Source organism: Puccinia triticina, chromosome 2A (assembly GCF_026914185.1).
Source record: "Puccinia triticina chromosome 2A, complete sequence".
NCBI classification, from domain to species: domain Eukaryota; kingdom Fungi; phylum Basidiomycota; class Pucciniomycetes; order Pucciniales; family Pucciniaceae; genus Puccinia; species Puccinia triticina.
In genome coordinates this window covers 4,554,230-4,581,641 of record NC_070559.1, presented here as the reverse complement: position 1 = coordinate 4,581,641, position 27,412 = coordinate 4,554,230, and the positions used below count along the sequence as shown (strand labels likewise).

The window sequence follows — 27,412 nt, the reverse complement described above, 5'->3', positions numbered from 1 at the left end:
ACCAACAGAAATAATTTTGAGGCAGCTGGGGACTTTGGTCATATCTACTACTTATTGCCTCCGCCACAGTTATTAGTCCCTCTGCCACAGTTATTAGCCCCTCTGCCACACTTATTAGTTCCTCCGCCACAGTTATTATTCCCTCCGCCACAGTTATTAGTCCCTCCACCACAGTTATTAGTCCCTCCACCACAGTTATTAGTACCTCCGCCACAGTTATTAGTACCTCCGCCACAGTTATTAGTACCTCCGCCACAGTTATTAGTACCTCCGCCACAGTTATTAGTCCCTCAACCATAGTTATTAGTACCTCCACCACAGCTATTAGTCCATCAACCACAGTTATTAGTCCCTCAACCACAGTTAATATTCCCTCCACCACAGTTATTAGTCCATGCACCACAGTTGATAGGCGGAGGAACTAATAGCTGCTGGAGGGACTAATAACTGTGGCGGGGGGACTTATAAGTGTGGCAGGGGGACTAATAACTGTTTCAGAGGGACTAATAACTGTGGCGGAGGCCCTATTAACTGTGGCAGAGGGACTAATAACTGTGGCAGAGGGACTAATAACTGTGGTGGAGGGATAATAACTGTGGCCAAGGCAATTAGTAGTAGATATGACCAAAAGCCCCAGCTGCCTCAAAATTATCTCTTTTGGTGGGTTAATGCATTTCAGCTCACTTTGCAGCACCGTAGCTAAGGTTCTGGCGGATATCCTTAGTAGGAAATCCACCAAATTAGACCCCCAGTTGCACATGACTTTCCTGGGGCGTGATACTACCAAGAAGCTCACAAGGTTCTTTTCAGAGGTCATTCTGCACACTGTAAAATTTTTGGGGGCTTTGAGGACCTGTAGCTAATGCTTTGGCAGATTTCCTTAGTAGGAAATCCACCAAATTAGACCCAAGAACACCCATTTCCTGGGGTGTGATAATGCTGTGCAGTTCACCATGTGCTCTTAAGAGCACTTTCTGACTGGTGTAAAATTTTGGGGGGCTTTGGGCGCCCCAGTGAGGAGGTATATTTTTGTAAACCCCCTCCCTCACTGGGGGTTCACAAGGTGACACAAGACATTTCACACTTAGATACATAGCCAGTTCCCCTTTCTTCCCTGGCTCAGCAGAGAACTGATTTCCCTTCTCTCTGAGCCAGGTAAGCCTTTTATTCCATTTTAATCTCTCCTTCTTCTAGTTGTACTTAAGAGAGAACTGATTTCCCTTCTCTCTGAGCCAGCCCTGTGAACTAGATCTTGTCTCGAGGTCCCCCTCTCTGTGCCCCACTTGACAAACAGTGAAGCACTCCCAACTGGAGTCCTTACAATTTTTTTTCATTATTATTCAGCATTTTTTGTGAAGTTGAAATTCCAACTCTCATCTGGATAGCGGAATTAATTTTCCGACTCTCATAAAATTCCCAGACCAATTTTGTGTCCTGACGACCCAAGGCGGACATCAAATTGCGGTCTTTGGAACGTCCACAACATTTGGGAGTCGATTTATTAATTTTTGGGAGTCAATTTTTCAACTCCCTTAATGTAGATGTTTGACACTAGTCAAACTGCCAACCACCACCTCCGTCACCCATCGCCAGCTGTCCTTTCAACTCCCTACATTAATTGCCTGCAAAAGGTTTCCGGGTCAATATGTAGGGTTGCGATCTGCTATGATCATATGATTATACAACATAAGATGTAGCCACCAATCAGAATTGTTTCAACTTTCCAGGAATAGTTGTCCATTAGCGTCCATTCTTCTCTACAACAAGTTTTTTCATAGGCCTTTCCCAATCCATATGCATACAAAACTCGTCTCATGTGGTTGGTAAGATATTTCTTTTTCTACAGAACCATTTTGGCTCTGTTTCATATTAAGCAAGTACTTGAGCCAGTTCCAGAATGCAATGTGCCTCCGCTTGGCTACGCTTTGTCCCAAAATTCAATTTTTCTCTTGTTAAAGATGTTCGCCACAAACTTCGGCATAACAGTCACATTGGTTAGGCATTCTTCACCCAATTGGAAAAGGTATCTGACACTGTAATACTAAACCCAACAACTCATAATTTATTCCGGCAGTTTCTTCAATTGGCCACACAAGCTTCTGTTTCAAGAACTGTACCCTCTTCTGGTCAGTTGAAAATTTGTAGCTGAAAATCACCGCTATAGTCAACACATAACTTTTCTTCAGTTCTTCTGTACTATAGGTCTGTTGAGCCCTAGGGATCCAATTCTCAAAATTTCATATCATCACACAGAGCGCGGTAAGGTATGTAGTCTACTTCAGTTCTCCTTGTTTTTGTGCACAACACTAAAAATCACAAATTGATGTGGGGAATGACTATAGGGACAGGCGACTACCAGGTGTCCAATATGCCTTGGGGATTTGAATGACCCTGCAATGGTCGGTAAATGGCCAAGTTGCGACCACGTTTTTCACAATAGTTGTATTACGACATGGCACAACATGCCTCGCTGAACCCTTCCGGCAACATGTCCCATGTGTCAAGCAATTGATCCTGGCGTCTCTTCCGTAAGCGTACCAGGCTATTGGGCAATCCTCCCATCACCACAGGATTTGTTGCAGTTAAACCCCGCAGCCACTTCAGGACCACATCCGAGTCTAAGACACACAGCCAAGGTGAGTGTCTTTCTCGACCCGTTGGTTCCCATCAGGAGCATCTGAGACTGAAAATCTGGTTGATCCCCTCCTCCAATTGGCCATTATAGATAATCGAGATGCCAGTCGAGTGTGAGGAGTGTGGTCAAACCTTTTATATCCCCCGTGAACATAATCTATTGATGTACCCAGGTTTTTGTGACAATTGTGTACAACATTTTAGCCCTATTCCTCTTTGAAAATTCTCAGCATGATAGGTGCAAGGGGAAATCACAACCAGTTAGTTATAGTATATACATAATCTCTCCCTATTCTCAATTTCTGACAGCATCTTATATAAACATCAGATAATAGGGGGGTTCACGTTAGGCTGATTTCGAAATCAGTCAAAAAACCTTGCTAAAAATTGATGGCTGCTCATGCAGGTCTATTCAAGGATATTCTAGAAAATAAATAGAGTTCTCAGCAAGACCTTGCTGAAGGGAATGCTTATGCAGTATTTTTTTTAAGTTTATGCAGGAAGTGTGTATGAGATTTGAAACCATCCGTGACGAGCAGCCAAAATCAGGCTAACGTGAACCCCCCTAATAGCCTTTTTTGAAAAAAAAAACTTTCAGATATTTTAGATATAGCTTGCTGCAGGTTGCTGAAACTGCCCCCCAGTTGCCGAATTCAAGTACAGCTGTTGTGTAAGGCTGTGCCCCGGGGTTCGGGACGGGGCATGAGGGTCATCCCGAACCCCACACCCCGACCATGCCCCGGAATGCCCTGAAGCCCCGGGGCATGCCCATTTTTTTTCTAGCCGCTGAAATGATGTGGTTATCATCACATTAGGTTTGCATTTACCGTAAATGTAAACCTAATGTGATGATATCAGAGCTAACGTGATGATATCCGAGTTGAGGGCTGTTGGGGTCTGGTTATTGGAATTTTAAGCTTGAAATTTGACAAATAGCATATTTACCTCCGGAGTGGAATTATTACAGATATGAAGCGAAAAGCCCCTCATCTAACTCCTCCACCATCCAACAGTACAATTATCAAGCTTGAAAGCAGTGACAAAGATCAAAACTCTGCCCATAAAGCCAAGCGAAGTTGGGTTTGGAATCACTTTTGAATTACAAGCAACGGCACCGCGGCAATTTGTCAAGTTACCCAGAAAGGTGGGAATATATGCCGGACCGAATTGAAAAAAGATAAAAGTGGAAGCACCAAGAACTTTCACGGCCATCTCTTGCAAATCCACCACCTCGCCGATCCTAAGCTCCTGAAAAAGATGCAGAAATCAAAGCATATCGACATGGAGAAGTGGTTGAAGTCTGGCTCCTGCATACCAAAAGTGAGTGCCATTTTATCTTATAGTTATCGTTGCATTAGAGTCAGGATTATTTCTGACTATGCAACGTGGGTCCTCTTGTAGGTGGAGCTTAATAATGTTTCATTGAAGAATGCACTTGTATACTTCCTTGCCGAGTGTGATCTACTGTTTACAATTGTTGAGCGACCATCTTTCCGTGCACTTGTTTGCCTACTCAACAAAGGGGCCTCACCCCTAATTACCAGTGTCTCCCGCAATGGCATTTCCACTCACCTCGACAGAGTCTTCCTCCAATCGCAAGAGACCATCAAGCTCCAGTTTCTTGCAAAGCAAGATCATCTTTTGTTCACAACCGAAGCTTGGACCGCCCCAAATGTCACCGCTTTCATGGCGGTGACCACTCATTACTTGGATTCCAACTTTAAGATGAAAGACTTGACCATAGCTGTCCCTCATATTCAAGGTGTGAGTTTTCATTTGTCTTTTATTTGTTTTTTTGAATGAAACAAAAAGTAACCAAAACATCTCATCTCTCCAGGAAGTCATACCGGCAGGATGTTTGTGGAGTGATTCTACAAAGTTCTTGAACGTTATGGGTGTCTTGACAAGATACACACAATTACCGCTGATAATGCCGCAACAAACAATCGAATGGCCCGGGAACTCACGCTTCAACTTGACTCTTTCAACACTGCTACTTATCTTCTTGGCTGCGTTGCACATGTCATCAACCTTGCTGCCAAAGCCGGAATCGCGGCCCTTGGAACTCTGGAAGACTCAGATCAAGAAGGTGAAGAAATTTCCACCGCCGCAATGGGAGGCAAAGATCCGTACAATGCACCTGCTCACCCGGCCACTCAAAACCGGATGGGCATCAACTTCATGACCACCAAACCTGATGGGGCCGATGTTGAGGCTGACTCAATTCTCAAGAGGATACACGGATTGTGTACCTATGTACGACTTTCACCTCAACGCCGCGAACGTTTTGCCAATGTTGTTGGCTTTACTCAGCCTGATCTTGCGGCCAAGAAGATCACGTGTCTTGAAATCAATGTTTCAACCCGCTGGAATTCAACCTTTGCAATGTTCCTCCGGGCCATTCAACTCAAGGAGTCATGCACTCATTACTGTCAGTCCCAACCAGAGACTCGCCGCTTTCTGTTGACCTCGGAGGAATGGAATCAGGCCAAAAATGTGATGAACCTCCTTGAACCACTCAGCAAAGCAACTGAGCTGTTGTTTGGATCCACTTATCCAACGCTGAACACAGCCCTTCCTGTTTACATCACTCTGATGATACACCTCCACTCTGCCAGGCAAGGCCGTTATGATCAAGCCCAACTCGTCAACCCCGCAGCCCAAATGATAGCCAAAATCGATGGCTACCTTCGTGATGCACTCACTAAGCCAGTATACATATGCGCAATGGTACTCGGCCCCACTTTCAAGGTTAGCTTCTGGAAGGCCCACGAAAACTTCATACACAATCACTATTCGCTCTTGGTTGATGATGTCCTTTCAACTTTCCGCACTGCTGCCCACGAATTCAAGGATCAGCTTGGGATGACCGAGCCTGCTAGCAACCCAAACCCAATGGCCCGAGCCTCTGGAGCAGGTCCCTTGAACTTCTTCGCAGCTGCTTTTTACCAACCACCCCCACCGATTGAGGGGATTGAAGCCGAGATCTCCCGCTACTTGAAGGAAGATTCCGATCCGCAGGGCAGCAAGATCCTTGCTTATTGGGCCGGTTGACAGAGGACTTATCCGATCCTGTCACAAATGGCACGGAAAATCCTTTCAATCCCGGCAACTAGCGCTGCTTCTGAGCGCGTGTTCTCCAAAGGACGACAAATCGTCTCCTGGCAACAATCCGCGCTCCAACCAAGGAGCATCGAGCATCTCTTATGTCTCAAGGGATGGTTTCAAGCCTTTGATGGCCCTTTCTAGGCTTCTGATTCCCTTTTCTTTTTATGTCTACACCCGTTTCCTGGGTTTCTTGTCCGCGCGTGTGCCCTTTTCTGTCAGTCTCTAACTACTCGCTTGGCCTCTCATCTCGTTTTCTTTTCCCTCAGGCTCCGCTCGGCCTCTCATTTCATTTCCTTTTCCCTCAAGCTCTATATAAAACAGTCCTGTATATACTTGATGGCCACTGGAATTACAAAAACAAACATAAAAACCCAAAAAAAGACATCATCCCCCAGGGAATCCTCCCTTCACAAAAAACCAGCATATGCCCTGGGGTTTTGGGGCATTCTGAGGCCAATCCCGGACCCCCTAACCCGGGGCATGATCCCGAAGTCATGCCCCAAACCCCGCTTTTGGGGCGCAGCCTTACTGTTGTGTAAACGGTTGCGGTTTTCCACCGTTTTAATTATTTTTTTTAGCGCGCGACCTTTTTTTTTGCCCCTGATCTCATTTTCCCCCCCAGCGCACAGACACAGGAATCCCCCGAGCCTGCCGCTGTGGGTCCACCAAATCTCTCGGCCACATGTTGTTGGAACCATCCAAGTCAAGGTCGTCAAATTGAGAGTTTTAAATCTGGTGAGTGTATCTTCTGATCAAACAACTTCCTTCAGTAAATTGGATACTGAAATTTGAAATTTTCTGGCTTTCTAGACATGGGTTATCGCCTGTACTCCGCTGATTTCAAATAGGCCGTCGTCAGAGCGGCAAACGAAGGGAAGACCTTATCCGAGATTAACTCGTCATTAGCCGCGTCAGTCAGCAATGATTCCCTGCGCCGATGGGTCAATCTGTACAAGAGGACGAGGGCAGTTGTTTGTGATCCTTCGACCTATCAAACCCAAGGCCGACCTTTTGAATTAAACAATGAAGATTTAACATTTATTTCCGAGATGATTACTGAAAAGCCAACAGTTTACCTAGACGAAATCCAGCAGGCGTTAATTGAAGAGACCAGTGCCATAGTCTTCCTGAAAACTATTGCGAAAACACTCCATGAGCGTTTGAACATGTCCAAAAAGAAAATCAGGACTTTCAATCCGTGCCAAGATCCGGAAGCAAGGGCTTACTACACCTGTCGAATCAGTTGTATACCAACCTCCCATCTTGTGTTCACAGGTAAGTTTCTATTTTTTTCATCACCTACAAAGATATTCCTAAGCAGTAAAAACTTTGATTAATTTTCAGATGAATCGGGGGTCTCGCTCAAGGTGGTATCACGAACGAGAGGCTGGGCTCCTGTAGGTCAAAGAACACCCCGAGTTCCGCGCAAGAGGAGCACACACAAGTATAATGTCATCCCAGCGATCTCATCTGATGGGTTAGTTGCACACGTGGTCCAGGAGGAATCTGTTAATCGGGCAGATTTTGAGTTCTTCCTTGAGCACATCTTGGTAAGCTGTTGGAATAGATTCATATGATTTGCAATGAATAACATTCTGATGACCGCATTTGTAGCTCCCATCGATGAACCCCTTTCCAGCTCCATGCAGCGTACTTGTCATGGACAACGCACAAATCCATCACAATGGGCTTATCGCAGAGCTTGTCAAGGAGCAAGGGTGCCTCTTACAATATCTTCTGGAATACTCACCAGACTTAAACCCAATTGAAAAGGGGTTCTCAGTGTACAAATCAACCCTAAGACGGAACAAAGATTTACTTACGGGTGGTGAGGAGGACTATGATGTTTTAGATACTTTTGTTAGCTTAGTTTTCACAGATGTTTTGACCCGTAAGCTGTTCATTGGCTTGGGTTACCTTGTAGAATGATTATATGTATCAGAAACTTGTACATTTGTTTGGTTTAAAGTGAGGCAATTTGATCACCAAGAAATCTTGATTTCGGACTTCCATTGCACTCAAAACTGATCACGCTAGATCAAAATCTCCAGTTTCATTTCAATGCAAGTAAGATAAAAAAGATGAGACTGTTTATTTGAGAAGCTAGAGTAGAGACCAATCGGTCAGACAATGCAAGAGAAGGTGCTTCTGGAAACCAAGTCCTTAGAATCGGTTTACAAGACCATCGGCAACCACAACAACTATCTTCGCTTGCAACTTGAACAGTATAAGGCTTATCTCCAGAACGTCCGGATCATGAGCACGGCCAACCAGAAGGGAAAAACTGTTGGCGGCGGCGTTGGCATCGTCAGCGTTGATGGCAAGGAGAAGAAAATCCCAAAGGCTCAGGCCCTGGGGCCCCACAAATTCAGCCATGCCCAGTTCAAGAAGGATGGTGTGATCGTCGACACTAACGTCCCTGAAAACCGGTCCGTCTCTTCCTCCTTGTCCCTCTCTCTCTGCGTGTGTGGTTTTGAAAAGCTGGTTGAGTTGGCATTTGCGAATCAATCCAGTCTATCTAAGATCGGTGAATAGCACGCTTCCCGCTCAGCCAAACCCTGAAGTAATAAAGATAACCAGTGTGTAACTTGTCCTAGCTGGCGGACAACAATTCCAAAACCTTCACCAAAAGATACACTCACCAGAGTTAAAACTCTCAATTTGACAACCTTGACTTGGACGGCCGAGAGACTTGACGGGGTTAAGGGTTGGTGAGCTGATTGTAAGGCAGCACCCACAGCGGCAGGCTTGGGGGATTCCTGCGTCTGTGCGCCGGGGGGGAAAATGAGATCGGGGGCAAAAAAAAAGGTTGCGCGCGAAAAAAAAAATTGAAACGGTGGAAAACCGCAACCGTTTACACAATAGGGGGATTCAAAGTTGGCCATGCACAACTTGCATGCACTTTTACAATTTGGTGTTCAAGGCTTTTATTGAACACCAAATCTCAAAAATATATTCAAGCAGGCTTAGGGGGTGTAGTACAGTGTGGCTTGCATGCACTTTTGCAACTTGGTGTTCAAGAATGAACTTGAACACTGACTTGCAAAAGTGCATGCAAGTTGCATCTGGCCAACTTTGAAACCCCCTAATAGCTGTATTTGGCAACACAGTTTAGCACCCGCGGTGGAGATGCTCTTCAAGGCAAGTCCTTCCTTTGGAGGTCGCTGCGCCCCCCCAAGGAGGGTACGCTTGTGTTAAGTTCAGATGGCCTCCCCCTTCCAAATAACGAGAGAGTGGGCTCTGCAGAAGCCAGAACCATTTCCAGGAATATCGTTCAGGCCATGTGTGTGTTTGGAATGTGGCCCAAGGTTTCCTCCAACAAGTTTTGTCAGATTCCGCTTTACCCGATCGGGACATACGAAACTGGTCTCATGGTACGTTCAAAGGACTCTTCCCCCTTCCACAGAAACACGTGCCTTTCCAACTCATAAGTATGTATGCACCACTCGGCCTCAGTTTCTGCTCAGGGACCGCTGAGGTAGAATATTCGTGCCAGTGTTTAACCTCTCATCTCGTTAAACATGCTCACAGCAAACTTCGGCTTGATAATCACCTTGGTTGGATTTTTTTAAATCAAATAGTGCCCGAAGCTGTGTAAGAGACCGTGATGCTAAATCCAACAACTCGTTATTCTTCCACAGTTTCTCCAATTGGCAACACACGCTTCTGTTTCCCGAACCATACCCTCTTTAGGTCAGTTCAACAATCTAGTTCAAAATTAGAGTCAGCATGTGCTGATTCAGTTCCAGTTTAGTTCTGTCATCAAGCCCTGAGGCTGAGGATTCGATTCTCAAGAACCTGCACCATCACACAAAGCGCGGCGTGGTACATCCATCTCCCTGAATTTTCCATGTTTTTGTGCACGACACTAAGGTGACCGATTCCTCTTGGGAATGCTTTTCGCAATTTGAGACGCCGTATTGTTCCATATGCTTCGGTGATATCACTGAGGATATCGGTAGATGGCCAGTCTGCGAACACATCTTTCACAATAGGTGTATAGAAGACAGGCGCAACCTACCTTGGCCAACTTTGGAAGCAATATGTCCCATGTGTGAAGCAATTGGCTTTGGCGGCCCTACGATAGCCATACCAGGTTTTGAGTTTCAGCCGATCCACATGTCGCCAGGAGATTTGTTGCAGTTGCGCCCTGCAGTCACTCGAGAACCACGTCCTCGAGAACCACGTCCGAGGAGTCAACCACGCACTTCAAGTGAGTGTCCTTTTTGTATCGTTGGTTACGGATGATAATCATTTGAGATTGATAATGTGGCATGATCCCCTCCTCCCATTTTCGATAGATAATTGAAGTCCCGTCAGTAGTCGAACCCTTCGTCGCTCCAGTGAAGCCAATCTGTTGATGCATCCTGATATTTGTGAGGATTGTGCACATCATCTTAGTCCTGTTCCTTTTTAATAATTCCAGAGAGAAAATTTGCAAGGGGACATCACACACACTTGCTATGCATGATATCTCCTGTCATTCTAAATTTCTAGCAGCATTATAAATGAAAATTGGATAAAAGATAGTTTTTTTTTTTAAAAAAAACCTTTCTGGTATTTAAGGTGCTCAAAGTTGAAAACATACAAATGTGACATACTGTGCCATACACACCTTTTTTGCAGGGAAGCATTTGGGAGTCCCTGCAAATAAGGTTGTTTGTTTTCATGACATATGCCACCATGTCGCAACTTTGAGAATCCCAATTGCAGCAACCAGGCTAGTTTATGAACTTGACAGTAATTGTGACAGCTGTTCAGATCACTCTAGGCTTGATTACTTCCCGTAGAAATTACAGAAAATAAAGGTACAAAGGGGGGAAATTGTACACAGCTAGCCACACGTTTTTCTTGATTTCTACTCACTGTCTATAGTTTTTAGCTCAGAGGGAATTAAGGGCCAAAGCTTACTGGCTGTCATCAGTTGAGTCAGATCAAGATTTCACCAGCATACACAGAGGAGGGCCTTGGTCTAAATCCAGCCATTTGGGCAGCAGAGTTGGAGGCCATGTTTGAGCAGCGTGTGGCGGTTAAAATCTCCTGGCCAGGTTCCATGGCGTATGTGATTGCCAAGGCCCCTCACAAAGTTTGAGGTTGGTGAGTGTCAATTTCAGCCTGCGCCTGCGTTGTAATTGCCCGATCAGCTTCCAGCAAGAAATGGGAGATGGAATATGCTTTGTGTGAGTGAACCGGGTATCTGCTTGGCGCGGCTGGTTTCGTGGGGATGATGCAGGAATGATGGTTGTTTGGCAATGTGAGGAGGCTGGCTGGTTTGAGAGCACACTTCAAACGCGAGAGGGTCGAGCGAGGGGAGGGAGTGAGAACGGGACCGGATTGGATTGGGTTTGGGCGGGGTTTGGAGTGTAAGTGCATACAGCTGGCTGTATGTACATCGGCTGTTCTTTGGTCCTCTTCCCCCTTGATGAGGCTCCCGCCCCTCTGCCGCTCTTTTCGCTCTCCTCGAATATCCCCAGCAAAATAAAATAAAAATAAAATAAAAACAACAGCGACAACCCTGAAGATCCATCCTCACACTCCGCCCATGCGCCTCCAGCGCCACCGCCGGGCCGACCAAGCATGAGCAACTTCGGCTTCCCCTTCTTCAACCCGGGCCCTCCGGACAGCCAGCAGCCAGCCTCGCCACCGCCAGCCGCCGCCCCCACCTCATCGGCCTCCCGCCCGGCCCAGACACCCAGCCCCGGCCCATCCTCATCCACCACCACCACCACCACCACCACCCAGACACCCTCGCCCTCGCCCTCCCCCACAGCAGTCGTCCCCTTGCCCTCGCCCACCTCCACCTCCCTCAGCCCCACCTCGCCTACCCCCGTCCAATCATCCTCCGTCCCGCCCTTACCTTCACCCACCTCCGTCACGGTACCCGTCAACCCTGTCCAGACTACAATCACACGCAGTCAGTCAAGCACACCACACGCAAAACTAGAGCCATAGCTGACCTGTAGCTGCTCTCCGTTGTTCTGTAGCCGTCACTCGGGATGATGGACAAGCTTCAGTCGTCGTTATCACCCAGACCCTCGCCCCGAATCCCACGAGCACCGGTGCACCCAGCCCGAACAATCCCAAGAACGAGGACAGCGGGAGTGTGCTACCGATAGCGATCCCGTGTGCGATAGCCGGGCTGATAGCCTTGGTGGGACTGGGGCTGCTGATCCGCTGGCTGAAGAACCGGTCTGCGGCTGCGCGGGCGGCGGAGGACATCAAGTGGCCGGAGGTGATCAACTCGGACGGGGACCGCGCCGCGCTGTATCCCGAGCCGGTGCGGCCGGGCATGGGCCATGGCCTTGGGGACGAGGACGAGGACGGGATGTCGGTGGCCCCGATGGGCGAGGTGCGCAACTTCGCCGGGGCCGGCGCCGGCGGGGCGAATCGCGCCACTCTCCCGCCAGCCAACCTCTCCCCGAGCAACACCGGCTCGGCTACCACCTACCTCAACTCGGCCTCCATGCAGGACCACAGCTCCGGCCTCCAGCACTTCTACTCCGCCTCCGCATTCCCCGGGCCTCCCCCGCCCCCGCAAGTGCCCCCTCCCCAGGCCGCCTACGCCGGATACTACCGCCACGCAGCAAACAGCAGCCCTCCGAAAGCCTATCCTAGCCATCCCAGCGGACTCGTCCCTGGGGGAGCAGGAGCTGCTGCTGCCCTCCATGGCCCCAGAGAGATGCAACATCCCGGCTACGGGGCCTCAGAGTACTACACCAACGGACACCATGACTACGGCCAGCAAGACAAAGAGTACAGCGCCGCGCAGGAGTACGGCCAGCATCAGCAGGAGCAAGACTACCAGCACGATGACCACTACCACCATCACCAACAGGCCAAAGATTACGACGACCCTTTGGCGACGCACGACGCGGGATACAGCACCGGCCATCCGCCCACCTACCCCCCGTACAACGACCGCCATCCCTCCCGCTCCCCGCCGAACCAACACTCCCCGCCCAACCAACACTCCCCCGCTCACCATCCCGAGTCCCCCACCTCCCTCAGCGACGAGAACTTCTATCGCGGCCCCTCTACCCGTGTCAGCGACCACCATCATGACGATCGCGAGGAGGATGACGATCGGCTCTCCCTGGACAGAAACGCCGGAGGCGGTCGTCGCTTGGTCGCGCTTAACCCCGACGAAGACCCCTGATCCTTCCCCGTCTGCTCGCTTCTAGCATCTTTCTCTCTCTCGATCTCCTCCTCCTCCCCCCACCTCCGCAACGACAGACAATCCCTCGCGCGCCTGCTTCGTCCCCGTCCGCCGTCTGCTCGCACCACGTCCGACACATATACACCCCCGCGCCCACGTAATCACCATCCCCGCACCCTTCGGTTCTAATCCTCTTCGCTCCCGCCCCTCCGTGTACTTCGTTTGTGCATTATAATTCCGCCCACCCTGTGTACCCTCTTTGTGCATTATAATTATCACGAGAACAACGCCGGCGGCCCGCACGCGCTCTGGGACGGCCGCCGCCCGCCATCGTCTTCGGCGTTCGTCTATTCGTTGCTTTCCTTTCGCTCCTTCCTTGCAGGCTTGTTTGTTTGTCTTGGAGATACATACCAGGGGCGTGCGTCTCTCCTGATCATTGACTCTGCATACTCGCTCGTGGACACCTCTCGGCCCGATCTTCATCCCTCCCTCCCGTCCCACACACATTCACACATTCTTTCCTTGATTTCCATTCATTCCATGCCTTCGTTATTTGTTGTTCTTGGTAATCTATATATTCCAACACACATATATCTATATACTACGTAATAAGATGTTGTACTTCGGACCCGCTTTTTCTCCTTCGTCTTTTTTGTCCGTTGCCCCATCAAGTAATATCTCCTTATCATTCGTTGGTCCAAGCCGGAGATAGGTCCCCGACGCGCGTATTCCTTCATCTTGGCTTCCGGTCGGTATCCCCCAAACAAGGTGGGACTGATGTTTGCTCCTACCAGCTCTCTAATATCTCCTTATCATTTGTTGGTTTAAGCCTGAGATAGGTGCCCGACGCGCGTATTCCTCCATCTTGTCTTCCAGTTGGTATCACCCAAACAAGGTGGGACTGATGTTTGCTCCTACCAGCTCTCTAGATATCACCCCCTTCCTCAAATGATGGGACAACTCCGCCTGTCCATACCCAGCCGATAGAAGGTATAGGAAGCCACGGAAACCAATCGTCTCCTCCCTTCCCTGGCGTAAACATGTAACTGGGAATTATTCCCAGCAGGCTACTGTCTAGTCAGTAACATGGCCTCCTCACACAGCCAGAACCTTAGTATGATGGATACTGGTATCGAGAGGCATCGATCAGAGAAGCTCGGTACGGATAGCGCCGATGATGTTCCAGAACGTGTTCCTCTCTGGGCACCAATGGTGCCACGGGAAGCATCGCTATGGTGCCACCGTGCCACCACAGCGATGCTTCCCGAATACACGCCACGAGTCGGATCGCCGGGAGGCGCGTCGCTCAAGGCGCAAGGTTTCCTCCCCGCCGCTTTCACCGCCAAAAAAGAAGACAACTCCCATAACTTCGCATCCCTTCTGTTCTGCGCGAGGCAGGGGCACGGCCCGGGAGGAGCCTGTGAGGCGTCTCACAGTGCGAGGCCTCTCACAGAGAGGCCCGTGGTAAGCTCAAGTCTGACTCGGTCGACGTGAATCCAAACCAGGACTAAGCGGAGGATCGGCGGTGGGGCAAGTTGCCCCACCGCCAATCGAAAGCATCGGGCACATATTGATCAGCTCGCTCTGGAGGCTGGCTCGAACCCCTGACGATTTTTGCCCGACAACAATACGCTGTTTCTGGGGATTGACGCAGATCTGAACGATCTGCAAAAGCCGGGCGCTGAACATCCATAAAAGTTTTGGATTTGGATTTTGGGGATGGTTGGCATTGCGATTTGGTATCTGGAAGTACATTGTAGAAGCCGCAGCCTGGTGACCCGCGATGGGCGCCAGTTCGCCAAGCGAGGTGAGAAACAGTACAGGCAACCTGTACTCTGCATGGGGAATATTTCGTAGGCTCCAAGGGGGCCACCGGCACCACCGGCCGTGTCACTGTTGAAGTGCGATTATAAAAGCGGACCTTTCGGCCCGCGGCACCAGCTCATTCGCCGGCCGTCGTACTTTGATAGTTGCAGACCAAAGCCACCCGCAATAGCTCGCTATCTCCTTTTCGCCGCATCCATAGTTCACTTTCGCCTGCCTTCGCAGTTCTCGCCGCTTGACGAAGTTTACATCAACCAAAAATCTCAAATTATCTCCTCTTCTGTTCGTGCATATTGATAAATACTTCAAACCCTACACCACCACTATGTTTTCAGCAGGTTCAATCTGGAGACTATACGTCCTTTCGGCCGTGATTACGCTTGTCAGCCTACCACCTGTTGAGCTTGCCGAAGTCGAACGACACGCCCTTTCACGAAGAGCAAAAAAAAATGACAAACCACCGCCAGCGCCACTAAAGCTCGGTGACCCAGCCAAGGATATTCGCTGTGGCGACAGCTGGAATACTGTACCAGGCCTACCAAAAGACAAAGACGGGAAAGAGCAAGTCGGTAAGCTCTCACAAATCCCGTGATGGTCGTTCAACCCGAGGTTTTTCCAGCTCTAACTCTCGAGCATTAACCGCTCTATCTCCAGCTTGCAGAGCTTACGGTGGTCTGGGTTACTATTGCCTATTGGAAACATGCAAATATGGGAGTTTGAAAGATAGCGATGTGCCGAAGGGCTACTCTCGTAAGTCTCGATTGTTCATCAGCATCTGGATAAAATTTTCGATAGTGTACATAAAACCAAGACCAATGAGCATTTCATCCCCGTAATTTACCTCCCATCCACCAGTTTCAGACTGGCGCTTCGACAAGTGCACGCGGTACCCCCTGAAAGACGAGAAAGTCCCCGGAACTAACCAAGCCCAACCACCAGCACTAGCGTTCAAAGTTTCCCCAATCGGAATCTGGGCTCACAATATAGCCGGAAAAATGGGTGCGTAATCCAGCTCCTTACAAAACTATCCGAATGGAGTAACTGTGGAGCTGACCAATCTTGATTGCAAACCTTCGGGCTTTAGTGCTGACGGGTTGGGACGAAGACCAAGCTCACTTTGACAAACTCACACGTGTTTACACATGCGCATGGGAAAAAGTTGCGGACATTAACAACCAAAGACCTGGTCAGTCGAAGCCTTGAATTTTGAGCAGTACTAATTTCTTATTGCTAAAATTCTCCTACTATGTACCACTTTTCAGTATGTCGTACGTGCACCCGCACTGACTTCAAAGAAGGCGACGAGCCGCAAATCCCTGCACCCTAGGGTGCTAGTCGGATACCCCAATTGGCTGATTCAAACCACCAAGACACAATTTCCATCATCAGCTGCCTATTTTGACATGCCGAGTCTCAAATAAAGCAGCTGCGAATTTATCTGCCCATTTTCAAGTACAGACACTTTTCTATATGCCAGTCATGTTACACATAGAGCCTGCACCAAAAAAGAACGTAGCTCTATGTTATCTATTTACCTTGTTGATTCAAATGTGTTGAATATTTGGCCGTTTTTTTTTTTTTGAATCGTTTTGAAGATAGCTTTAATATGTTTTTAGACAAGTGAAATGCGTGAGCCAACATTTTAGCAGCACACAACCCACAAGTGAGACAAGAAAAGCAAACCTGAGACGCGATTAGCGTTGTGGGACTCCTGTCCGTGCTAAGCGGTGGCAGTCGTGTGAGGGGATTGGGTGCTGTTTAGGCTGCCCTCATGGCGGTGGTCCGTAGAGATGAGTGCAGAAAGAGATTGGGATAGCTTGTGGGTTTGGGGGTGGTTTTGAGATGTTCGCCGGGGGTTTGGATCCTCGGCGGCGGTTGTTTTGTTGTTGATGAAGGGGGAAAAGAGGTGATCTTAAAGAAGGGAAGGACGGGATCTGGAACTTTAGATGAAGGATGATTGGCGAGCCGTGCTTGAACGTTCTGAACTCTGATGATATGATCTATAAACTCAAGGATGGTCTGTATTCTGGGGATCAGAATGCCATGCCCTCCCATCATCCAAGTTCGGCAAACTTGGACTCCGGGAGGCCACATGTCACATAGATTCCATCATATACTCCGCGCGCTACGCGCGCACACACACACACAACAAACAAGAGAAACAGGAGAAAGAAACAACACAAGGGAAAATGAAGGAAAACACAGTGTGATGAGTCAGAAAGGAAAGAGGCATAGATAAGAAAGAAAAGAAGCAAAGAAGGAAAAGCCAGAAAACACTCAAAACAGACAAACCAAACAGAAAGAAAAGAAATCAGAAACAAACAAGGAAATAAACCCACAGCAGCCGCTGTGTTAGGACCAAGAAAGCTGAAGGGGAATGGGGAACTGAGAAGGAAGAGAGATGGGAAGATAGACAGAAGCACAATGAGGGGGGGAAGATCTTGAAGGGGGAGCCAGTTGAAAGTGGGGAGGTGATGAAGAGGGAACTTGAGGTTTGGGTCCTTGATGCCTTGATGATGATATCTTGAGGGGAGAGTCTTGATGATCCTGGCGGCGGTGATTCTCCTGACTAGCTAACCACAAGAGGGGCCACCACAGCGTGGATCAGAGGCAAGGATAAAGACCGAGTTGAATGAATGATAGATTCCATGCACACCTTTTAGACGAGTGAAATTTGTGAGCCAACAGTTTTGGAGCACACAAGTGAGAAAAGAAAAGCAAACCAAAGGAGAAGCATAAGTGAGAAATTTATGATAGAAAAGGCAGTGAAAGACAACAATCCCTGAGACACCAGTAGTGTGGATCAGTGGCAAGGATAAAGACCGAGATGAATGAATGAAGACAAAGAGAACTACACCAAAGGAGCAATCAAGGAAATCTCAAGCATTCCCTCAACACTTGACAAAATATTGAACATCTACTGGACGCTTGAGGGAGGAAAACATCTGTTGTGGTACACAGAAATGTGAAAAATCAAGATTTCTTTCTAATATACATAAGTACTCATACTAGGCCTCACGATACCGCCAAATGGACCCCAGAAATGGACTCCAAGGCCAATTTCACCCCTAGTCACCACTGGAATGGTCATTACAACCCCGCTGGATTAGAAGTTACACCTCTTTGGACCCCACCAAACACCTATCACACAGCCAGCCCCAGCAACCCAGCTGTCACCTGCCTTGAACCAAGTTTCACAGTAGTAAACTTATACATATCACAAGATAAAAGAATACATCTCCCTTTCAGGCTACACTCATTACATATTAGCTAAATACACTCCTTTATATACATAATATGACATAATTTACACTGTTTCTGCAGGCAGTGCAGCCTCAGACTTTGTGTATACACCAATCACCTCTATATGACAGCTCATGCAGTCGACTGTCACCTTATGCATGCATTAGAATGTTCTTTTGTATATTCTGACATCATGTATGCACCCCTGGCATGTTTAGAATGTTTTGTTGTATATTCTGACATCATTCATGCACCCCTGAGGGGTCATGACATCATTTGTATCTACTCCCACCAGATAAAATCCCTCACACTGCTGTCTAGATTAGCTAAAACACTAACCCACAAGCCCCTCTGGGGCTCCACTTTTGCCTATAAAAGGAGCTCTCTCCACCCCAGTGGTCTGCTCCCCAGTTCCTCACCCAGAACTCAGAAGTCACCCAAAACTCATCCACACTCAAATCCTAAAACCCTTATAACAGAAATTCAACCCTTATAATAAAGAAATTCAACCCTCATAATAAAAAAATTCAACCCTTATAACAAAGTAATTAAAACACTTACACATTGCCAGTCAAACAGATTTCATCTGGAACAGACCAGACCTATCACTTAATAAAACTTGCCAAGCAGAGATTGTTGGGTCTTGTTGACTGATAACAGAAGGGCAGAGCTTGCAACTCCATCATACCCTTTGAAATTCAGCAAAAGGGTTTCATTACCACTTTTGAGCCTTAAACTGTTCAACCCAGAAGACGTGGGTTTTGCGTTGGGGGTTCTGGTACATTGTCAGAACCATCTCTCAACGCCAAGATTATTCTAAAATTGGGGTGGTTTTGGGACCCAGTTCTCTCGACAATCTGCCAAAGCGTTGAGGGAATGGTGGCCCGGAACCAGGATTTTCTCTGAACACACCAGTTCCCTCAACATCTGCCAATCTGTCGAAGGAACTGGAGCCGGGCCACTGTTCTCTCAACAATTTGGCAGAGCGTTGAGGAGACCCTTGGGCCCAGTTGATGTTCTGCCACAAGATAAATTTAATGGCATGAAAAAACCTTTTGTCAGTTGTTTTCAGGCTTTTGATAATGCCCCACAAAGTCTTCTTCTTTTTTTTTTTTTGAAAAAAAGAATTTGACAAAAGCTCAACTAAATAAGTTGGAGATTCATAGTGGAATCTAATAAGGATAAACTTGATATTGTGGAAAAATCAGCACATATGATCAAGGAAGGTTGCTTGCATAGTTGGGCAAGATCACCTCTGGGCTTTTGAGGTCAGCAGTGAGCTGGAAGGTTTGATTCCAAGCGTTGCAACTACTTTTGACTTGGTCTGCATAGCTGGCAACATTGAATCAACGTTGGGCAACACAAAAATTTTGGTTAAGGATGCGCCAACCATTGTGTTAACGTTGCTCTGCATGCAAAAGCACAACTTTTGATTAACCTCCAGGCCTTCAAATGACCCAACATTGGACTGCTACTGTGGTGTAGTACAATGTGCCCAGGGACTCTTCACTAAATACAACTGCACCACAGAGCATGCCCAACTGCGGTCTAACGTGGGAGCCAACATGGGGCTAACCTTCCCGCCCATATATTGATGTTTTGGTGTGCTCCTAACTTAAGACAAGTACCGTTGTTTCAGAGGGTAAGTGGCTAGGCCTAAAGCGCCCGGGAAGCGCAGGCGCCCTCTGAAAGAATTACTTGTGAATTATCCACACTTTTTGGCTGTATCAGTTTGACACATTTGGCTGGGAGCTTTTTTCAATTCCCTCTCATTTCCACCTCCCTGCACCATTCCTCTCACCCCAGAGGAATATTATGATAGAAATGAATATTCTCTTTAGAATGGCGCTGGTTTCATAGGTGTTTACAGGAGAAAAGCAGATGTGGGCTATGTCCATAGAGCAGCACCCAATGAACCTACTCCACTCGCACCTCCTAGCACTCCGCGTGGGAAGCGCTAGGCGTGCCATGTAAGAAGGGGAGGTCCGGCTTTGGGTGCGTCACCCCCAGATAGGATTTACCGAAAGGCGAAGCCGGAAGAACTAGGTTTGAGATCGCCGGTTGGAACTCAACTCACTCCTTAACCAAACTCTACCCAAAGGACCCCATAGGAAATTTCGCGCGCTATGTCAGACCAATTTGAAGAAGTCTTGGATGAGGTAAGGAGGTTGGCGCAATTGAGCTCGGGTGGGACACCCGAAGCAGAAGATCAAGCAGCACAACAAACGGTCACCAAAAACCTCACAAACAAGACAACCAAGAGCAAAAAGAGCAAGACGACCGCAAGACAAGGTTGTCTTCCAAGGTCCCCGGAGAATCCTTGAACTCTACCAGATATGCAAACCATACAGAGGGCCCACCAGCCAGTAGTGGAAATGAACAATCCGGTGGCAGTAACACAATTGCAAGCCGCTACCAGGAACTCCTTGGGGATTGTTATGAGCCGTAGCACAGGCTCCACAGCGCAGATTCACGCACAGGCTCCACAGCGCAGATTCACATGCACATGTCAGGGACCATGCTCAAGGTTCAAGAGCCTGGAGATCCAAGCCTCTTCCTCATCCTGCAATCTACCATCTTGGATCCAGAACCCTTAGAACCCCAGACCCTAGACTCCATCTTCCTCTCCACAGAACAGACCATAACAGAAGACCACGGTGATCCCCTCATTGCATAGACCAGCGACGGAAAGAAGCGGCTCATGAAGCGCCGGAATAACAAGGGTTTCAACCGGTTTGCTGCCTACAATGGAGAGTTGAGTGAGCCCCCGATGTGTTGCTTCCACGACTGAATGGTTGGCCAGGCGGACCGGGGTACAATCAACCTTCAGTTTGAGGAGAGACAAGCCATCCAGAGTCATGGACAACAATGTAAGACTCAAAAGTGTTCCTGAAGAACCTTTTGCTGAATGGAGAAGGGGATGATGGAGGTGCAAACTCTTCCCTTCTATACTATCAGATAACAAGACCCACCAAGGTAAGCTTGGCAAGTTTTGATGAAGTGATAGGATTGGTTGGTTCAAGATGAGCTTGTTGATGACACTGAATAAATTGTTGTTATTGTTATTGCAAGGGTTGTTATGTATGGAGGTTGTTAAGTATATGTAAGATTGTAAATGTAAATGTTGGGGTGACTGTAATTGGTGAGTAATGAACTACCGGTGAGAGATATGAGAATATGAGAGTGAGTTCAGTGTTGCCTTGAGATTTGCGGCATATGGCTTCATTTTTCAGGGCAGAGACAATCATTGCCGTCTTCACCCCTTCCTGATTCATGAGGGCTGAGACACAATGAAGCCAGTTGGGGGGAATCAAGCTCAGTAAGGCCGCTGTATGGACATTGTCCAGGGTCAGAGGCTTATCTGTGGTGAAAAGTTAGTTCAAGTGCTTGTAGAAGTTTGCCAGCAATTCAATATGGGAGTTGATGCCGTCACCTTCCACCAGGGTAGATCTGTTCCCACTCTCCAGGGAGTGCCACACATGGATTGTTTTCTATAAATGTGCTGGCAGCCTTTGGTGAACATAGTGTTTGGAAACAATTATCAATTCCGGAAATCATGTGGAACTGATGATCTGGAACTCATCTAAAACTCATGTGGAAATTGGTTGGAACTGATCAACTGGAAATCAACTGGAACTCAGTTGGAACTGTAAAGATGCAATTTCTTCAATGAAAGTATAATTTAATTTCAAATTTTTGGCAATTTATATCATTTATTGGGTTTCAGCAAAGATTAATCTGTTTAAAATGGAGTATTATATGATACATTATTCCAAAATGACTCTGACATCTTTAAATCAAAATTAAACACAAATGTTGTTGAATCCTAATTCCAAATTTAATAATTGAAAATAAATTGGCATGGGCTTATAGATACACCCCCATAAAATAAGTTGTGCACCCCTCACACCAGCATTCACACCTCATTTTGTCGTGTGCACTCCATGTATTCCTGAGTAGAGGTATTCATGGTTTTGCATCCATTGGTTTGAGATTTGAATGCCTTTATGTGCCTTCATTTGAGGAGCGTGCAGTTCAGAACCCCTGGTTGAACAGATCAGGCATCCAGGATGGGGCTTATGCATGGTTGGGGGGAGTAAAATGTTGGAGTTCCCTGCAGAGGGAAACCCTTTTTGAAGCCATCAAGTACATCTTAAAACTTGGGGAGTAGGCCTGCATTTCTAAGCGCCTCCTTCCACTCTGGGAGATTCATCTCACATGACACTTGAAAAGGCCAAGGGCAGCCTATAGGAGAGGTATTCTCTCCTTCAGAAATTGGAAAAGGGACTTTATATTTGATTGGAAAATTGGTAAACAAGGGTGTGGTCTCCTGACCCTTCAGTGGGTTGCTGCCACTCCCTGCGGAGGAGCTCTGCTCCTTGTGGAGAGGGTTGAGCTTCTTCCTTTTATAGCCGCCGGATTGGTTGGATTTTGGGACACCCTGGTTTGGCTGGTTGCTATTGTCCGTGGTTTGGGTGAAGCCCGTCTTCTGACCTGGGCCTTTGACCTGATTAGGAACTCCAGTGAGTGGGTCCCATCCCGCGCAAAGTCCTCCTTTGGTGTATGGGTTATTGGTCATACCAATCTCCCCAAAGTTCCAAGCATTGGAGTAATTTTCTTTGGCAATGTCCTGCCTGAAGACTGAGATATCCTCTACAGTGGGATTGCCATTGACCATTACCTGATGGGCAAATACGGTGGATCTGACGTTCACGTCATATTGTAGCTCCGCCATGAAGCCGTGTCTCGCCAGAATCCAATTTTAGTGACCTTTGTGGATGAGTACTGATCCCGCAAAGGTCCTGAATTGATAGAAATCTTGCAGGGCGGTGTAGAAGCCCTGGTGATTGGTGGTCCATTTGCAGAATATTTGGACCCACTCCAATGGGTAGGGAAGTCTGGTGTAGTGGTTGCGGCTTTCTGAGCTTGATTTGTCCCCTTTTAGCTGTTTCTCCGCGTAGTGGAGGATGGCGCAATCCTGCCACTTCTTGTTGAAGATGGTGAGGGGGAGCGCGGGCCCAAATATCCTTCAGATTTTTCTCAAAGTAGGGTGTGAAACCCACATCTTTGTGCAATTTTGTTTTGTTGATGGCTACCATAGGTCACTTTTCAGTTAATGTATCATCCCGCTGAAATATGAGTTTGGGAGGTGGTACAGGAGGGATCTTACCAAACTTTAGGTCTCCTTCCAAGACAACTATCACCTCGTGATCTTCATGGGGGTTGTCTGGTTAATCCTTGGATTGCCCAAGGATTTCAATAGACTCATCTCAAGCATGTTTGGCTGGGACTGTTTTGGTCGGCTCCTCTGGTGTTGGCCTGGAAGCTACCACTTTGTAGACTTCCCACAGCAGTGTGCCATTATTTCCAAGGATTGGGTTCTGTTGAAACTGCAACTGCCCAGGTTTCCATTTCTCTCCCTGTCACACATCTTTCACTCCTTTCTCCTCCCTCCAGATGAATATGCACGTTAACCTTCTGCCCACAACTTGTCCCCCAGTTGTAATAGTTTATAAACTCTGCTTTACAGAAGAAATAAACCTCATCTGCTCTTCTGCGCACATTTCCCTGAGGTCTCTACAGTATACAACCTCCTGTAGCGTGTGCGCTTTTCCGCCACGCAAGCTAGCAGTACCTTTTTCCCTCTTTGAGGGCTCCCTTGGCCCCTTTTGTTGTTTTCACTCAGAGTCCTTCTGAGTTTGTTGTTCCTTGGGCCTTTCCTCCCTTCGTCTCAACCTTGACCCCAGATCATAGCTTCAACAGGTTCTTCTCCTTTGGTCCTGATAAATGCGGACTGGTGGTATAGAAAGTCAGGAGATTGTTTCCACTCTAAGATGTGTGTTGATTAGGATTACCGCTGTGTTAACCTGACAGGGAGATGATCTCGGGGGGACCTTTGGCGGATTTTCGGGCAGGGCCCTTTCCTTTTGGTGCTGTGGTGGCTGCCAACAACTCAGTGTCTTCGGAATCAGGGGGAAACCCTATCTTGGCGGCGCTCCTGGTAAGGAAGCCTTTCTTGGGAACTGGTCCCTTCCAGCCGCGGGTGCTTGGGAGTTATTTGGGCCTTCCGCTTGCCTCTGGTAGCCAGCCGACTGGGTGGAGTGTATGGTTGGGTCTCTAGTTTTGGCTACGGCTGGGGTGCTGGTAGGTTCAGGTTCTTTGGCTGGGTTTGGGCTCAGGCCTGAGGCCGCGGAGCGGATCCGGTTGGTGAACTGAGAGAATTTATTGGACATGTCAAGGGTGCAAAGAAGATGGTTCTAAATTGACTGGGAAGTATTTTTAAATGAGAGAGGACTTGCTTTGTGGGTTTTTCTCGAAAAATGTCAAAAAAATAAAGATGAAAATGTGGCAGGGAATGCAATGCTCTGAGAAAATGTGGGGAAGGCTGGAGCTGGGGATATGAGGAGGGCCGGAGGCGGCATCCTTATATGCTGACCAGAGCCCTTCCCCATTGGGGCTAGGCCTTGGTCCGTGCTATGCTGCCACACGTCACCAATCCGGTATTTGCTACCGCCGTGATTGCGACGGGGGCGCAGGGAGGAGGTGTGAGCCTTCATCCCCTAGTCCACCTGAGGCTTGCTTCTTCCAGTAGGAGGAAGGGCACCTACCAAGTCCTGTCGCTATGGGTAGTTCCCATGGACCACAGGACCTTGCTACATTTTGCTCTGTTTCCTTACCAGGAAAAGTAAAAAATTACCCCCGGCTGTCTGTCTAGCACAGAAACATGAAGAAAAATCAAACCTTCCAGCTGGTCCATTTGGCTGAAAGTATTTCCTCCCAGAAGATGGGGCAATTTCATGGGCAAGTTCTTCCCTGCCAAGGCGACTCAAGCTCTCAGTTCAGTTTGGGGACTCTAGTCACAAGTCCCTCCTTCGGAGGCTTGCGCTTCACGCCAGCCCAGGCTGTACCAGGGCCCTCCGAAGCAAGGGAATTGTGTTAAGTTAGGTCCAAGGGCCGTTTGGGTTTCCAAACCAACTTTTGTCGCAAAGAAAAACGGTCACACTTTATGCACTACCAAGAATTACCAAATAGGAAAACTTGGAGTGCGCGTTCTTGCACTCCAAAGAAATTGGAGTGGCCAGCTGAGCACTCCAAATGGAGATGGCAATCGGTACCTGGGTACCCGCCGCGTGTCCGGGTACCGCCTGCTTTTTTGGCCCAAAACAGATGCCCGTACCCGTACTTGGCACCCGCGGCAGCGGTACCCGGGTCTTTCTGGCGGGTACCGGCGGTACCCGCCAAGTTGTTTTTTGTAGATATGTGCCTGCTCGCCGAGAGGGATCCCTCCCGGGCTTCTGCGAGCTGGTATCAGTATACCTGCCGCCGAGAGAGGATTTATACCTGCTCACCGAGAGAGATTCCTCTTGGCGAGCACTGGTATACACACACCAGCTCGCCAAGAGGCATTCCTCTTAGCGAGCTGGTGGATGTATATGTACCTGCTCGCCGAGAGGAATCCCTCTTGGCGAGCTGGTGTGTGTATACCAGTGCTCGCCAAGAGGAATCCCTCTCGGCGAGCTGGTGTGTGTACACCTGCTGTCAGCGCCGGTCTCTTATGTGACTCGGTGCTGATGGGATTTTTGGTTGCGGTCCGCGGCGGTAAAGTAGCGGAAGCAAGTTTAGGGTCACACTATAGCTAAAAGCCAGTGGAAGAAAGTCCAACTCGACGCCGAGAGGCGGAGGGACTGGCACCCTTTACGTAAGTAAGGGGACGCGGCGAAAATCAGCCAAGCGCCGTTGCGGTATAAGGAGTAATCTCACTTATCTTCTAGGTTACAGGTGTGATAATAACACCTGTACCTAGGGGAAGGATACACGAAGAGAAGATAAGGCTGTAAGGGAAGAAAAGGTTAGTAGATTATGTATAAACCCCACTCACTGTATTTTCAGTAAGGTACACGGGTTTGTATGGCAATAATCTTGGTGGGAGAATCTCTACAGGGGAGAGACCTCCCTTTTTATATTGCAGGGATCAGCTCCCTCCTTCGAGTCAAGGTCCTGAAGGATCCTTAACTCCAAGGAGGAGTGATCACGGAATTCAGAAGGGGATTTACACAAATGGGTATGTAATCTCCCCATTTGTACATAAATTGAGCTTAATCAGGATAAATACAGAGAGATAAGATTATCTCTCTCTGTATGTACAACTATGTAATCAGTGTGAAATAAGGTTAATTACATATTCAAAAGAATGTGAAATATCTAATAAGTACATAATAATAGTACATATGAATAAAAGGTACATAATTAATGTAATGACAGGGAATTGAACTCTTGACTTCATGTACATGAGGCAATTATTAAAGCAGTCTTTAACCATTAGGTTATAAGACATGTACTATCCATTGTAGACACATGGACTTAGTGTCTCAGTGTCTGACATTTGCCCCCACCAAAAAATTACTCTTCAAGAGGAATTTTTAGATCTCTTGGAAGCTCTGAATTGCCTAAGCAAGACTTGGCTGTTGCTGATATTCTCAGGTTCTAGCCATAGATCTTCATCTGGTTGGCTATTCTTGAACCTAACTAAAAACAACTTGCAATCTTTTCCCTGCTTCCTTACAGTCTTCTCTTTTAAAATTTTGAGGGGCAATTTTGAACTTTGGTCCACTTCAATTGGTGGAACAACTGGTACTGCAGAAGTTCTTACAGAGTTGTCATCAGGGTCAATGTACTTTTTACATAAGCTAATTGGAAAAGTAGGGTGTCTCTGATTAAATTCTTCAGACAAGATAACTTCTACAGCATTTCTTCCATGAAACCTATTAATAACAAAAGGGCCAATAAAAGCATCTTTTAACTTCCTTGGTCCTCCCAGGTTGTTAAAGTTTACAGTTGAGATAAGAACTCTGTCGCCTATTTCAAGGTTATGATCTTTATGGGTCTTATCCCAGCGTTCTTTGTTGTAGTCAGTTGCTTCTTTAACACATGTAGCTGCTTGTTCACCTGCCTGAAACATCATTTTTTGGAAACATTCAGAGCTAGGGTGTAAAGCAATCGTTTTAGAGAGCAAGAAATCCTTAGGCATATTTGGGATCCAACCTCTTTCGAGTTCAAAAGGAGTGATTCCTGTTGTGGAATGTTTGCTTGAATTATAAGCAAATTCTAGAGCAGGCAAGAGAGATACCCAGTCATGTGTATATCCATCACTGGTCTTGAAGTCTACTCCATAGGCACAATATCTCCTGATCATATCCTCTAAAGTTTGGATCATCCTTTCAGCCAAACCATCTGTTTGAGGGTGGTAAGCAGTTGAAAATGCCAGTTTGGTTCCAAGGATTTCAAATAAATTTTGCCAGAAGTCTGACGTAAATTTTGGATCTCTGTCACTAATAATTACTCTAGGACAACCAACATCACTAACAATGTTGTTCCAGAAAATCAAAGCTATGTCCATAGCACTGCTATCCTTATAACATGGTAAGAATCTGGCTCTTTTGGAGAATC

At 47.5% G+C, this 27,412-nt stretch overlaps 5 protein-coding genes across 5 annotated transcripts; all 5 read left to right on the top strand.

Moving 5' to 3' along the window:
- Positions 1 to 2,452: 2,452 nt before the first annotated feature.
- Positions 2,453 to 2,751, top strand: PtA15_2A487 (uncharacterized protein; the record flags this gene model as incomplete). Its single annotated transcript, XM_053166512.1, has 3 exons — positions 2,453 to 2,490; positions 2,542 to 2,636; positions 2,726 to 2,751. The coding sequence occupies 3 exons, from the start codon at positions 2,453 to 2,455 to the stop codon at positions 2,749 to 2,751; spliced, it is 159 nt and encodes a 52-aa protein (XP_053017727.1).
- Positions 2,752 to 7,872: 5,121 nt separating this feature from the next.
- On the top strand, positions 7,873 to 8,277 carry PtA15_2A486 (uncharacterized protein; the record flags this gene model as incomplete). Its single annotated transcript, XM_053166511.1, has 1 exon — positions 7,873 to 8,277. One exon carries the CDS (start codon positions 7,873 to 7,875, stop codon positions 8,275 to 8,277), a length of 405 nt encoding a protein of 134 aa, XP_053017726.1.
- Positions 8,278 to 9,023: 746 nt separating this feature from the next.
- PtA15_2A485 (uncharacterized protein) lies at positions 9,024 to 12,898 on the top strand (the record flags this gene model as incomplete). Its single annotated transcript, XM_053166510.1, has 3 exons — positions 9,024 to 9,116; positions 11,641 to 11,656; positions 11,727 to 12,898. 3 exons carry the CDS (start codon positions 9,024 to 9,026, stop codon positions 12,896 to 12,898), a joined length of 1,281 nt encoding a protein of 426 aa, XP_053017725.1.
- A 1,086-nt stretch (positions 12,899 to 13,984) lies between these two features.
- On the top strand, positions 13,985 to 14,558 carry PtA15_2A484 (uncharacterized protein; the record flags this gene model as incomplete). The annotated part of the gene is made up of 2 exons (XM_053166509.1): positions 13,985 to 14,333; positions 14,404 to 14,558. The coding sequence occupies 2 exons, from the start codon at positions 13,985 to 13,987 to the stop codon at positions 14,556 to 14,558; spliced, it is 504 nt and encodes a 167-aa protein (XP_053017724.1).
- Positions 14,559 to 15,047: 489 nt separating this feature from the next.
- Positions 15,048 to 16,049, top strand: PtA15_2A483 (uncharacterized protein; the record flags this gene model as incomplete). The annotated part of the gene is made up of 5 exons (XM_053166508.1): positions 15,048 to 15,291; positions 15,377 to 15,472; positions 15,578 to 15,721; positions 15,807 to 15,908; positions 15,985 to 16,049. The coding sequence occupies 5 exons, from the start codon at positions 15,048 to 15,050 to the stop codon at positions 16,047 to 16,049; spliced, it is 651 nt and encodes a 216-aa protein (XP_053017723.1).
- Positions 16,050 to 27,412: the final 11,363 nt, after the last annotated feature.